This window comes from Dreissena polymorpha, chromosome 2, assembly GCF_020536995.1.
Source record: "Dreissena polymorpha isolate Duluth1 chromosome 2, UMN_Dpol_1.0, whole genome shotgun sequence".
In the NCBI taxonomy this organism is placed as follows: Eukaryota; Metazoa; Mollusca; class Bivalvia; order Myida; family Dreissenidae; genus Dreissena; species Dreissena polymorpha.
The window spans coordinates 108,167,286-108,180,671 of record NC_068356.1 but is presented as its reverse complement, the minus strand read 5'-3'; the positions used below and the strand labels follow the sequence as shown (position 1 = coordinate 108,180,671).

Sequence of the window (13,386 nt, the reverse complement as noted above, 5' to 3'; positions counted from 1 at the left end):
TGCATTTACCGACTAGCCTAAAGTAATACACGCCGCGGGAATTAGCGAACGCGGCGTAACGCCGAGCGTTTTATCAAGTTCACCTCGCTCTTCCAACGCCGCGTGAACACTCGCTAGCAGAAAAAACCCGCGGAGGGAGTGCGTTTTTTGGGGAAAACGCGTGGAGTGTACTGTACGTACTGAAACATTAAACACACACAAAAATATTTTTATTTATCAAGCATGTGTAGCATATAATAAACGATAACACACTTACACAGCCATAGTTTATACAATGAAATACAATACACGAAAAATACAAAACATAAACAGGTTATCGTTTTAAATAACTTTAATTTGATAATTATTCCGCTTGCACTTGCCTTATTGAAATTAGCGCACCGAAACGCTCTGATAGGGAATACATGTAATAACACCGACTCGCAAGTTTTCACACCTTTATTGGCATTACACAACAGATTTTTCCGCGGATCCGCGGATTTGCGCGGATCGGGTTGTCTCGGAGGTCATTTCTGAGATTCGCGTAAATTCGTAAAAAAATGGGGGGGGGGGGGGGTGAGAGGGGGGTACATCCGATTCCGGGAACGTCTTTTACAGTGATTTTTTTTGCTTTAATTTGTTACAGCCTGTGCCATTTGAATTGGGAAAATTAGCGCGATAAACCATGAAATTGGGAAAAATTAAGCATTATAAATAGGATTATTAGTAACAGAAGTGATATTGTTTTAAGTGCATGTTCAGGGAGTTTTCTAGAAAAGGAGTCTGGTCAAATTTTTTTTTTTTTTAATCAATTAAAGTGGCAAGTTTGGGAATTATTTATGGACAAAAATGACTAAATTCAAGTTATATATTTTGTAAGATGTTTAAACAAGATGTGTTTGTGAAACACAATGTCCCCCTATATGAGGTTTGACCTTGTAGGATGACCTTGACCTTGTGAAGGATGACCTTGACCTTGACATTTCACCACTCAAAATGTGCAGCTCCATGAGATACACATGCATGCCAAATATCAAGTTGCTATCTTCAATATTGCAAAAGTATTCATAAAATAAGCGATTTGGGCCACATATATTTGACCTCTGACCTTGAAGGATGACCTTGACCTTTCACCACTCAAAATGTGCAGCTCCATTAGATGCACATGCATGCCAAATATCAAGATGCTATCTTCAATATTGCAAAAGTATTTATAAAATAAGTGATTTGGGCCACATATATTTGACCTCTGACCTTGAAGGATGACCTTGACCTTTCAGCACTCAAAATGTGCAGCTCCATGAGATACACATGCATGCCAAATATCAAGTCGCTATCTTCAATATTGCAAAAGTATTCATAAAATGAGCGATTTTTGCCACATATATTTGACCTCTGACCTTGAAGGATGACCTTGACCTTTCACCACTCAAAATGTGCAGCTTCATGAGATACACATGCATGCCAAATATGAAGTTGCTATCTTCAATATAGCAAAAGTTATTGCAAAATGTTAAAGTTGGCGCAAACAGACAGACCAACAGACAGACCAACAGACAGGGCAAAAACAATATGTCCCCCACTACTATAGTGGGGGACATAAAAATAAAGTTGAGACCTAGATTTAAGAAATCATAAATAAGTTATATGAGACTTCTTTCTAAAAAAAAAAAAAAAAAAATTTTTTTTTTTTTGGAAGTTGGGGCTTTTTTTGGGAAATTTTGGTCAGAATTTTGGGGAAAAACATGTATTTTTGCGATTGGGAAGCAGCCGAAATTCGGCTGTAAATTTGAGCAAGAAAAATCACTGTTTTATGTGCGGCCTGAAATATCACGGCTCGCGAAATCACTCCGCATAGTACACTGGTAGATTCTGCCTAAGCAATTTGAAACGAGCGATGTCATTGGCTGTTGTTTTCCAATCTACCAATTAAAATCGTTCTTTTTAAATGCTTTCGGTATTTCTTTTCTGATTTGTCTGCAAATGGCGCAGTTGCAAAGCGAAAATTAAGTTTATCCAAATGACAAATATCAATCGAATTAGCAACTGTCATCATATAGTTAGATAGGATAAATGAAATGTGTCTGTCATTGATGAAGACAGCGTTTTAGATACAAGCAACACATATTTTTTTTACAAATGTGCGCAGTGAAATTGTGTCTCGGAAACCAGTGTTTGCAAATTGGAGTTCACTCTACTTGCGAAGTAAAACAATTTAGAAGAGTATCATTTGAAAATGGAAATAGACAAACATGATTTGATTTATATGTTAGTGGATCTGTGTGTAATCAGATTCATATGCATATTCTGCTTTATTATGTTTGTCACACTGTTCAGTTAACTGAAATAGCATTGAACTGTAGATGTGAAATGCAAGATTTTAAAAGGTAAACACATTAAAATATATTAATTTTACTCAGTTTAATACATCATTAACTCAACAAGAACACTCAAGTGTGTTTGTTTATATTTATTAATGTTTTCCCCCTTTGATATTTAATTAAATAAGTCCATTTACTGTGAATATATTGAACAACTGCTGTTTTTGATCACAGTAAATATTGTTTACTTTGCATCCTCAGTATGTGAAATGTGAAGTTAAACAGGTTTTCATAAAGAAATAGTGTTATGAAGTTCAAGCAATTGTTTATTTTACTGTATGTTTTATTTTAATGTCTGTTTTAAGGTTTGTCATTGCGTTATTCGCGCGATTCGCTTAGACAAAATCAGTAGACAGAATTTTCCTCCCCTCTGACTTCGCCTCAATCACACCCCTGCCTCTAATCGATTAAAATCAGTTAAACAGACGGAAAAAGCAATCAAGCTGTGATCGCTGGCTTCTTTGAATTTATGAAAATACATGAAGTTGCATAACATGGATTTGAATCAGAAATGGAAGGTTGGAGAAAAAAACGGGATCCAAGGACCCCCCCGCGTTATATTGGACACAGCGTTATAACGGACTGCACTATATTGGAGTTACAGTGTATGTCTCTTTTGCGCTCGATTTTACCCTTTTACCCAGCGTCCAGCGTCTTCCCCTTTTTCTAAAAAAAACCCCTGAACTTAGACAATAGGACATATATATATATTAAAAACAATCTAATCAACTTAATCAAAATGTTTAAGAGAACTATTACTTTTATACTCCGCGTACACCGTAATACATTATCAACACAGCGAATAGGATAGAGTTTCCAGTAAAGAAACATCAGAGTAGTAAAGAGGATCACAAAAATAGGTGACCATACCGCTGTTTAGTATTATGTGACTGCAACTTTACTGTAATTGTTTAAATTGGGGGAATATTGTATTTTTAATTGTTTTCCTAGTTTTACTAACAATTAACATCGCCATTTACAATTTTAGGCGGTGCAGATTTTGGAAGTTAGACACTCTGGTGGTCGCCAACCTAATTTCCAACTCTGGGACCGCGCCCAGCGGCGAGAACTAGAGGGTCGCCACCCTTTAGAACCACGCCTCAAAGGTCTTTGAGATCCATCCTCCCAACGATTAGGGGCAAACCTAGCCGTTATTTCGCTCCTGTCCCCCAGGAGATACCTGGGGTGACTCCGTAACCGCACGCACAGCTCTGGCAGTTTACCGATGGGACGCTACAACTGGACGGCTTCTTCTGGTTGTTACCACTGCGGTTCCGGTAACTTGACACCTCACGGCTGTTTACCGCGGTGCTGTTGACCGGATCCATGTGTCCGGCAGTCAGGATGACCTTATCACTAGTGTCCATTTTGGACATTTCGCTGACTGCATGTTCAGCAGCCGTTCTATGGGCTTCTGCGGCCGCATCATGGTCAGAATTATGGCTGTCCACAGACTTTGCGTTTTCAAGACAAGCACGCTGAAAATGTCCGAAACCACCACAATTAAGACACAATATGTCCCGTCTCGCTATACCCTATGACCCTCGCCCCAATTGGAACCATATCTACCTCGCTTGGTTCCCTCGGGACGGAAATTTGAATTTTCATACCCACACGGACTGCCGCCACCCACACCCTCGGAATACCCCTTCCGGCGTTGTTTGCTGTACCACCAGCTCCGGACCCTCCGTGGGTAGGGGTATTAAGCGTAGCCCCCATTTTGGAACGGCTGACCCAGTTGTCTGACACAGGGATCAACACCCGAACTTCCAAAAGAGTTCCACAATCACTCCACAGCATCCAGCAGCTTCTCAACCACCTAGGTTAATTTGTCGACCGCCGACACACTGACCTTATCCGCAGTGGGTACTTTCTTTCACCTCGTGAACCCACCTCGACTCTTCTTGCTCAGTCTCCTGGGTATACCTCGGAGCCGCGGCGCAAGCTGACTGAACATGGCTATATATCTTCAGCATGTTCATCGCATCTCCCATAGATGTGGGTAACTGCAGGCTTACATGCTTGCCGGCCTCCTTGTCAATCAAACCGTGACAAAACTTCGTCACTGCCTGTTCAGCGGCGTATGCATAGGGCAGATCACGAAACGCCACTGTTGCCAGCTTCAGCGCCCGATCTGACCAATCGTCTAGGGACTCGCCTACTTCCTGATGGGCAACGTGGAAACGGCCCTGCGCGGTGGCGGTTAGCTCCCTGGCGCCAAAACGCTCCCTCAACCGCTGCATTAGATCAGCGTATTGTACAGTACCACTTTCTTTGGTCAACACCGCGTAAAAGTCTGAAGCCTTACCTACTAAACACCAGGCAAGGCAATCCGCGCTCTCTTCGTCTGACCATTGGTTCAACTTTGCGTACCCCTCGAACTTACCACGGAAGACTTGCCAGTTGCTGCGGCCGTCAAATTGTAAGGCTTTAGGTAGCTTAGTGAGTACGTCCCTTTTTTAGGGGAAAAGAGGTTTGGTGTAGTAGGCCGAAGTGGGGCTGAAACAGGAGGGTTATTTGTGATAGTCATCACTGCTGGGACAGGAGGGATACTTATGTCCGGAGGGTAATTAGTGGCTAAGGGTATATTTGTGGCCAGAGGGTTATTTGTGGCCTGACAAGACACAACATGGGGATTGCTTGGAACCATGGGGTCCGGCTGCAACAACTGACGCCCGGGGAAAAAAGGCCCTGCCAACTGGGGAAGTAAATCGTCCCATTGAGGTATGTCTGCCTCAAGACCCGAAATTTGGGCTTCGAGTTGGGCCCTCTCGCGATCCTGATGTACAGACTCATTCTCGAGCACAGACATATCTATCCACCTTTTGTGTGGGTCCATGGGCCTATTTGCGATTGACCGCCCCATTCCACCCTCTCCAACATGTTCCGCCCCATCCCCATACCCCAGGGCTTTTCTAAACGCGGGGTTAGTACTAAAATCCAACTCGGTCATGTCACCAAAGGTCAGCGGTCGCCCTATAATTACTTGCCAGAGGCGGAGGGATATTGTTTTGGCGTTGTCCGTCCGGGCACTTTTGTGTCCGGAGCCATATCTTGGAAGTGCTTTGGCGGATTTCATTGAAACTTCGTATGAGTTTATATATGCATAAGAGGATGATGCACGCCAAATGGCATTGTACACCACCTGTTAAAAACAGAGTTATGGCCCTTTATATCTTGAAAAAATGCTTTTTACTATAGGCACTTTTGTGTCCGGAGCCATATCTTGGAAGTGCTTTGGCGGATTTCATTGAAACTTGGTATGAGTATATATATGCATAAGAGGATGATGCACGCCAAATGGCATTGTACACAATCTGTTAAAAACAGAGTTATGGCCCTTTGTATCTTGAAAAAATGCTTTTTACTATAGGCACTTTTGTGTCGGGAGCCATATCTTGGAAGTGCTTTGGAGGATTTCATTGAAACTTGGTATGAGTATATATATGCATAAGAGGATGATGCACGCCAAATGGCATTGTACACCATCTGTTAAAAACAGAGTTATGGCCCTTTGTATCTTGAAAAAATGCTTTTTACTATAGGCACTTTTGTGTCCGGAGCCATATCTTGGAAGTGCTTTGGCGGATTTCATTGAAACTTGGTATGAGTATATATATGCATAAGAGGATGATGCACGCCAAATGGCATTGTATACCATCTGTTAAAAACAAGAGTTATGGCCCTTTGTATCTTGAAAAAATGCTTTTTACTATAGGCACTTTTGTGTCGGGAGCCATATCTTGGAAGTGCTTTGGCGGATTTCATATAAACTTGGTATGAGTATATATCCCCCGCCAGAGGCGGAGGGATATTGTTTTGGCGCTGTCCGTCCGTCCGTCACTTTTGTGTCCGGAGCCATATCTTGTGGCCCTTTGTATCTTGAAAAAATGCTTTTTAGTGTCCGGAGCCATGTCTTGGAAGTTCTTTGGCGGATTTCATTGAAACTTGGTATGAGTATATATATGCATAAGAGGATGATGCACGCCAAATGGCATTGTACACAATCTGTTAAAAACAGACTTATGGCCCTTTGTATCTTGAAAAAATGCTTTTTACTATAGGCACTTTTGTGTCGGGAGCCATATCTTGGAAGTGCTTTGGCAGATTTCATTGAAACTTGGTATGAGTATATATATGCATAAGAGGATGATGCACGCCAAATGGCATTGTACACCATCTGTTAAAAACAGACTTATGGCCCTTTGTATCTTGAAAAAATGCTTTATACTATAGGCATTTTTGTGTCCGGAGCCATATCTTGGAAGCGCTTTGGCGGATTTCTTTGAAACTTGGTATGAATATATGCCCACGCCAGAGGCGGAGGGATATTGTTTTGGCGTTGTCCGTCCGTCCGGCTGTCCGTCCGGCACTTTTGTGTCCGGAGCCATATCTTGGAAGTGCTTTGGCAGATTTCATTTAAACTTGATAATAGTATTGTAAACGTTTAATGTTTTTGTGGCAAACGCACGACTTATTAATTCACCTAAATAAATTGTGAAGGCTTAAGAACTTTCCTTTGTCATAGTTTTGTGTTATTGTCCTCCGTCCGTCCATCTATCATTATGTTCATCCGTCCAATTTGCACCCATCCTCAAACAATGCATATGTTGCAGGGGATAACCTTGGGCCTTTCAGGCCCTCTTGTTTTCCCTAAGGTATCTGGGAACAAATTTCCCGTATTTTCCCGTATCACAACAATTGCCTCTGCCATCTGCCAACCCCCAGAATATTGCATAATCTAGTGTGAGTGTCTAAGTTCACGCGCACTTTCCTGGGGGCTACCGGTGACAATGGTGGGGTATATCCACTTCCCATAGCCATTTCAAATTTAGAAATTTAAAAGTAAATATGAAAAAGTTAAATTAATAAACAATCTAAAATAAATGGGCAGAGAAATTCTGAAATAAAAACTTTTGTATCTACTGGTAGACAATTAAAATTTAATTGCCCAACAATAACCAATTAACAAAATCGCTATCACTGTTGTTGCTATCAATAATCAATAAAAACTGAAAATAAGAAACACGTCGCTTTAACTTGACGTTAGGCACCAATTTCCCGGGACCCAGTTTATATTCGCAATAACACTGCTATAAATAGAATTGCCAAGGACAAAACTCGTGCCCGTAGACTTCTATTTCCTCGGACTTCAGTTACCGATACATCAGCAATTTACACTGCTATATACAGCAGTCAACCAAACACGTTTTTCATGAACTGCTACGCACAGAATACGCGCCAACTAATCACGGGAAAATTGCAAATAAAAAAACCCAGGGCCATCCCTTGATTACACAAGCAATTAAACTGTTACAAACAGCATTGGACAATCACGTTTTTTAAGAAATATTTCGCCAACTGATAACACGGCCGGCGAATGCCAACAATGGAAAAAAACTACAATGCCGTCTGTTTGTTACACACTTCTTAAAATAGACGAACACTGAGTTCAACAAGTTAACAACAGAAATCACATTTTATGAAACGAACAGTTTCTATACACTTCAAATTAAATTTGATCCGTCGTTTGAAAATAAATTATGCGATGCCGATTGATTTTGCAACTAGCCTAATCGTTAAACACAATTTTCACTTGGCCCCACGTTGGGAGCCATTGTAGTGTTTTCACGGTTAGCTCTTTGTGGGGTTCGTCAACAACTACAGCAATTAATTGTAAGGACACTAAATATAATAGGTTGGCATCGACTGGGATGCTCGTCAGGATGGCACCAATCGTCCTCGTCAGCTTCGAGGGAACTCGTCGGCTCGTCTCGTCGGCTCGTCGGTTGCACGTCACAGAATGGAACTTATACCTTTTGGGAATGGCCTTCCAGATAAATACATGTACGTATCATTGACACGGTCACAGAATGGCACTTATACCTTCTGGGAATGGCCCTCCAGAGAAAAATGTGTTCACACACAGCCACAGGCTAACATAAGCAATCACAATTACTCCTAGCAATACTCAGCTAGGGAAAACACGTCCACTCGTATCAATCACCCGTGCACAAGAGACTGTATTATCTCGTGCTACCCAGCATGCACTATACCGATTTGTCGCTGGTTCCCAATCACGAGGTATGTGCGCTTTTTGTAGACTGGGCACCGGCACAACAATACGTAAAGCGCGCTGTACTCTGACTATATGATACAGGAAGGTATAGGTTTTATCTTTACCTGTAATTACGATGCGCGTGATTGGTTACTTATTACTTTAGTCATCCAATCAATAAAACGCGTTACGGTCTACTTTCGGAAAAAAACTTCAAAATGGCTGAAAAAGTTGTTGCCGACATATTGAAATTATCAGATGCGCCACAAAGCTAAAATAAAAAGTGTTGCAGTATTTTGGGTTTCGGGATGGTAGACATCCCGATAAAGCTACGTGTAAACTGTGCTACACGGACGTGGAGTTCCCTAAGTCTGGCTCAACCACTAATCTAATGCAACATGTCAAACGCAAACGTAACGTTGATTTAGCAGGAGGTAGCACCATATTATTATGTATCATATTATTGTGTAGTCATTATATTAATATTGAGTTCCTCATTTTCTGTTCTTTTTTTGTGTTTATTATTGAAATATTGACATAGTTTGTCAGAAAATTGGCATTTTCGTGCTAAATATTTTTACAAATGTTAATTTAACCCACCTTCAACAGTTTTTAAAACACTGTTGAACCAACCAATTACCAAACTATATCTAACAAACACACAAATGCCCAAGATATCTAGGTATGAAACAAATTTGAACAAAAATGTTTATTTTGAGGCAGAAGAGTGCATATATGATAAAACTAGGTTGAAAGATGAATCGAATCAAAATAATCGGTATTGGACTGTCTGAAAATTGAAGCGAATCGAGCTGTTGGTGAATCCTTGCAGCTCTAGTACATGTATTGACATACTTGTTCGCTGAAGCCAACCCCGTATCGAAAGTCAACCAGAGTCGTTACATATTTATGTCACGCTATAAATCAAAGAAAGCTTATTTCTTGGATACATTTCTGCATATATTGGTGAGTGAATATAAATTACTGCATCGAGGAATATTTTAAGGTTCAAATGTTTCAAATGCATCTTACAATAGATGAAAATAACTCTCATCAGTCTGAAATTCACAATTTTGACACCATTTTCGCTTTGTCACATGACTTGTTTTCATTTGGATACTTTCGGATCGACCTTGACATTTTATGCTGAAATTGTAAACATTACTTTTGTTTTCTGAAATCTATTATTTGTGATTAACAACTTACGTCTGGTGGATTATAAGACTGATTTCATTGTGAATCCGGTAGTTTTATATAATACATGTATTTACTTTGACTTTGTATTGACACTTCAATTTGTTTACAAAATAAGCCAGAATAATTAAAATACCGGGAAATGTCATTCTGAATTTGAAAACACTTGAGCACATGGTTTATTACTAAAAATAGAAATAACGTCATATGACCGTGAAATCTCGGGAGATTCGCATTTCAAGAAAGTCTGTCACATCGCTGTTTTTCTCGATATCTAAGAGCAGAATAGATACATTTTAAATGTTTAAGATAGTATTTTGTGAAAGAATATATCAGTTAAATGTGAAAAATGTCAATCTTTCCGACCAAGTGGTTGATTTGGGCCAACAACTGCATTTAAAAGCTGTTTTTCGGGAATTTCTGGTTGACTTTCCTATTGGGGTAAGTCCATAACTATAAAGTGGCGCCAGGCAAAAATCATAAAAAACGACATTTAAAGTTATGGTAGCCAGAACTATCACGTCTTGTGCATTGTTAAAGTGTTTATTCTTAGGCTATTTGTTTGTTGCAATAATCCAATAAGGCCATAATTTATTTGCCTTATGTATCACCTCATTAATTACAAAAATCTTCATAACATCGGAAAGTGAATGTAAATACCGTTTCAGTTGCAGTTTCATTTAATTTTACTATGTATTAACAATATCAGATACATGTAGATTTATAATGTATATCCCTTTGGCTGCTGGTTCTTGACCAGAAATTGTATTTAACATCAACATACTACAATTTTATTTGTTTAGCCCAACAAAGGAAATACTGATGATGTTTGGCAACATGACATGTATGATGGTAGTGGTGGAGCTGTCAAACGTCAACAGATGAGGTCACCAGGTGCCTCTCTGGGAGCAGGATCTGGCTCAGGAAAGCTGCACATATCAAACTTAGACTTTGGTGTCAGCGAGTCAGATATACAGGCTAGTTCATCATTGATTAATAAAATCAATACACTTTCAGGTTGTTTTTTTGTCCCGATTTTATAGCCAAAATTCGGCTATTTTCCCAATCCCAAAACGTATACTTTTTTTCCCAAAATGTGGCAAAAAATTCCCAATATCCAATTTTTTTTTTAGTATTTCCCTAATCAGTGGACTTTTCGTGTGAAAAAAAAGGCTAATGAATTTATTTTCCCAATTTCATGAAAAGTAGATAAAATTCCCAATTCCAAAGCCATCGGCTATCTTCCCAAAAAGTGGGAAAAAACCCTGACTTTTTAGCTCTACTATTATATATGAAATATATATAGTGGAGCTATCCTACTCACCCCGGCGTCGGCGTGAGCGTCTGCGTTAGCGTGCAAATGTTTAAGTTTTTGTACTACCCAAAATATTTTCTTTGTCCCTTGACATATTGCTTTCATATTTTGCATTCATGTTTACCAACATGACCCCAACCTATAAATAAGAGCAGACAACTCTATCAAGCATTTTGTCATAATTATGGCCCCTTTTCCACTTAGAATATGCAGCAATTGTTTAAGTTTTCGTACTACCCCATTTATTTTCATTGTCCCTTGACATATTGCTTTCATATTTTGCATACTTGTTTACCAACATCACCCCAACCTATAAACAAGAGCAGACAACTCTATCAAGCATTTTGTCATAATAATTGCCCCTTGTATACTTACAATATGCATATTATTGATAAATCATGTTAATGTTTGCGTAATACCCCAAATATTTCCTATATCCTTTGACATATTGCTTTTATATGTTGCATACTTGTTTACCAGCATGACCCCAACCTATAAACAAGAGCAGACCACTGTATCAAGCATTTTGACATAATTATGGAACCTTTTACACTTAGATAATTGAACATTTTGCTTAAATTGCCATAACGTCTTTATTTATGATCACATTTTAATGTCATAAATACATACCTGCTATCCCTAGCTATACCTTTCTAGGTGGGTTAGCTTCTACTGAAATCTTCAAGTGCCAAAATTCGGCCACCTCTCCTACTGAAAACAGATTCAGGTTAAACATAGTACAATGTAACCTAACCGGAATCAAGAACCGTAACTCATCTTACTTTTCTGGAGACACACCGTACAGATCGCGATTTTTTATCGGCTTTAAATTTGGACTTTTAGTTAAATTCTGCGTGGCGGAATTGGGTTTGAAATTGATGAATTGTATAATTTATCGTTTATGCTTCATTCAGAAATTTTTTCTTGTATTATTTTGTTGATAATTTATTGTTTTTCACTTTTTGCCGGGTTTTTCCATGTGCTCATGATTTGAGCACGCGGATTTCGTGATTTTTGTCAGCAAGTTATTGACAATTTTGTACATTGTAAATACTTTGTTTAACTGATTATTTCAGTTATTTTGTTCTTTTAACATTGTTTTCTTACGCGGATTCTCTTTTTGTTCTACTTTCAGAATAAGAATGAGTTTACAAACTAGCGATTCGTGTGGTCACATTAAGGCTTTGTGGGATTCCCACAAGACTTGTTTGTCATGCACTAATTGTTCCTTTGAACATAAATACTCTGTTTGTAGTGCGTGAGACGATGCGACGTGGCAGAAAGCAATCCGTCGCAGAACATTTTCTAAGCAGAAAACGTGCAGATGAACCTTCATCAGATGAGAAATTACCGGTGACTTTACAGCAGACGTCAGATGATCAATTGCAGCATCAGTCACCGCGTACAACTTTAATTGTTTTCAATTAACCTTAAGTACATGAGCACGTACTTATCGTGATCTTCATCAATAGGTAATTGAGAAGATTTGTACTGTGTAAATTTTCTTCACATGTGTTACAAGATCATGCAAAGCGTGTTTTTCTAACGAGTCCGGTTTACAATCCAGTAGCGAGTTCAGTAGACGCGTTTTTGTTCGATCTATGATGCTCGATGGAAACTGTTCTCTAATTGGTATATTCGAGGGCAAATTGATCCCCTCAATCCCTCTGCTAGACGCATAGCGGATTTTCTCATCTATCTTTTTGATGATTAGATACCTTCTCTTATCTCCATCAAAGGATATACATCTATGATTTCGCATACATTGGCATTTACTTAATCATCACAAGTCTGTGCTGATCCAGCGATTTTGGAACTAATTCGATCTATGGAACTTAAACGTCCTGTTTCTCGTACACTTGCGCCTAAATGGGATTCGGCTTGTGTTCTTGATTCTCTCAATCAAGCTTCTTTACAGTTTCTATCTTGGAAGACAGTTTTCCTTCTTACTATGGCTTCAGCCAAAAGGAGAAGTGAAATTCATGCTCTGTCTATTGAGGATGGTCATCTTCGTTTTCATTCATCAGATGGATCTGTAACCTTGTTATGTCAGCCAGGATTCCTTGCTAAAAATCAGCTCCCCTCTATGGCTTCAAACCCTTTAAAGTTCCAAGTCTTTCTAATACTTGTGGACATGAAGATGATGATAGACTTCTTTGCCCAGTCAGGGCGTTAAATTCTATTTTAAAAGAGTAAAGTCTATTCGAGGTTCTCGTAACAGACTTTTCATTCCGTTAAAAAGGGGGGATGTGTCTGCAGCTTCGATTTCCCGTTGGGTAGCCTCGACTATTAACAAGGCTTTCATCTAGGGATTTATCCCTTTTTAAGATCAGACCGCATGAATTAAGAGCTCTTTCGGCTTCTTGGGCGTATATTAATAATGTTCCACTTTCTGAAGTGCTTCAAGCTGCTTTTTGGAGGAATCCGACCACCTTTTCCTCATTCTATCTTCGTTCTCT

General features: G+C 39.4%; 1 protein-coding gene across 1 annotated transcript in view; it reads left to right on the top strand.

Moving 5' to 3' along the window:
• The window catches only part of LOC127868420 (THO complex subunit 4-like), a 48,570-nt gene that overhangs the window by 13,770 nt on the left and 21,414 nt on the right, over nt 1–13,386 (top strand). Inside the window, exon 2 of the mRNA XM_052410203.1 lies at nt 10,416–10,589. Within this exon, the coding sequence (XP_052266163.1) occupies nt 10,416–10,589 (174 nt within the window). The remainder of the gene's footprint in view (nt 1–10,415; nt 10,590–13,386) is intronic.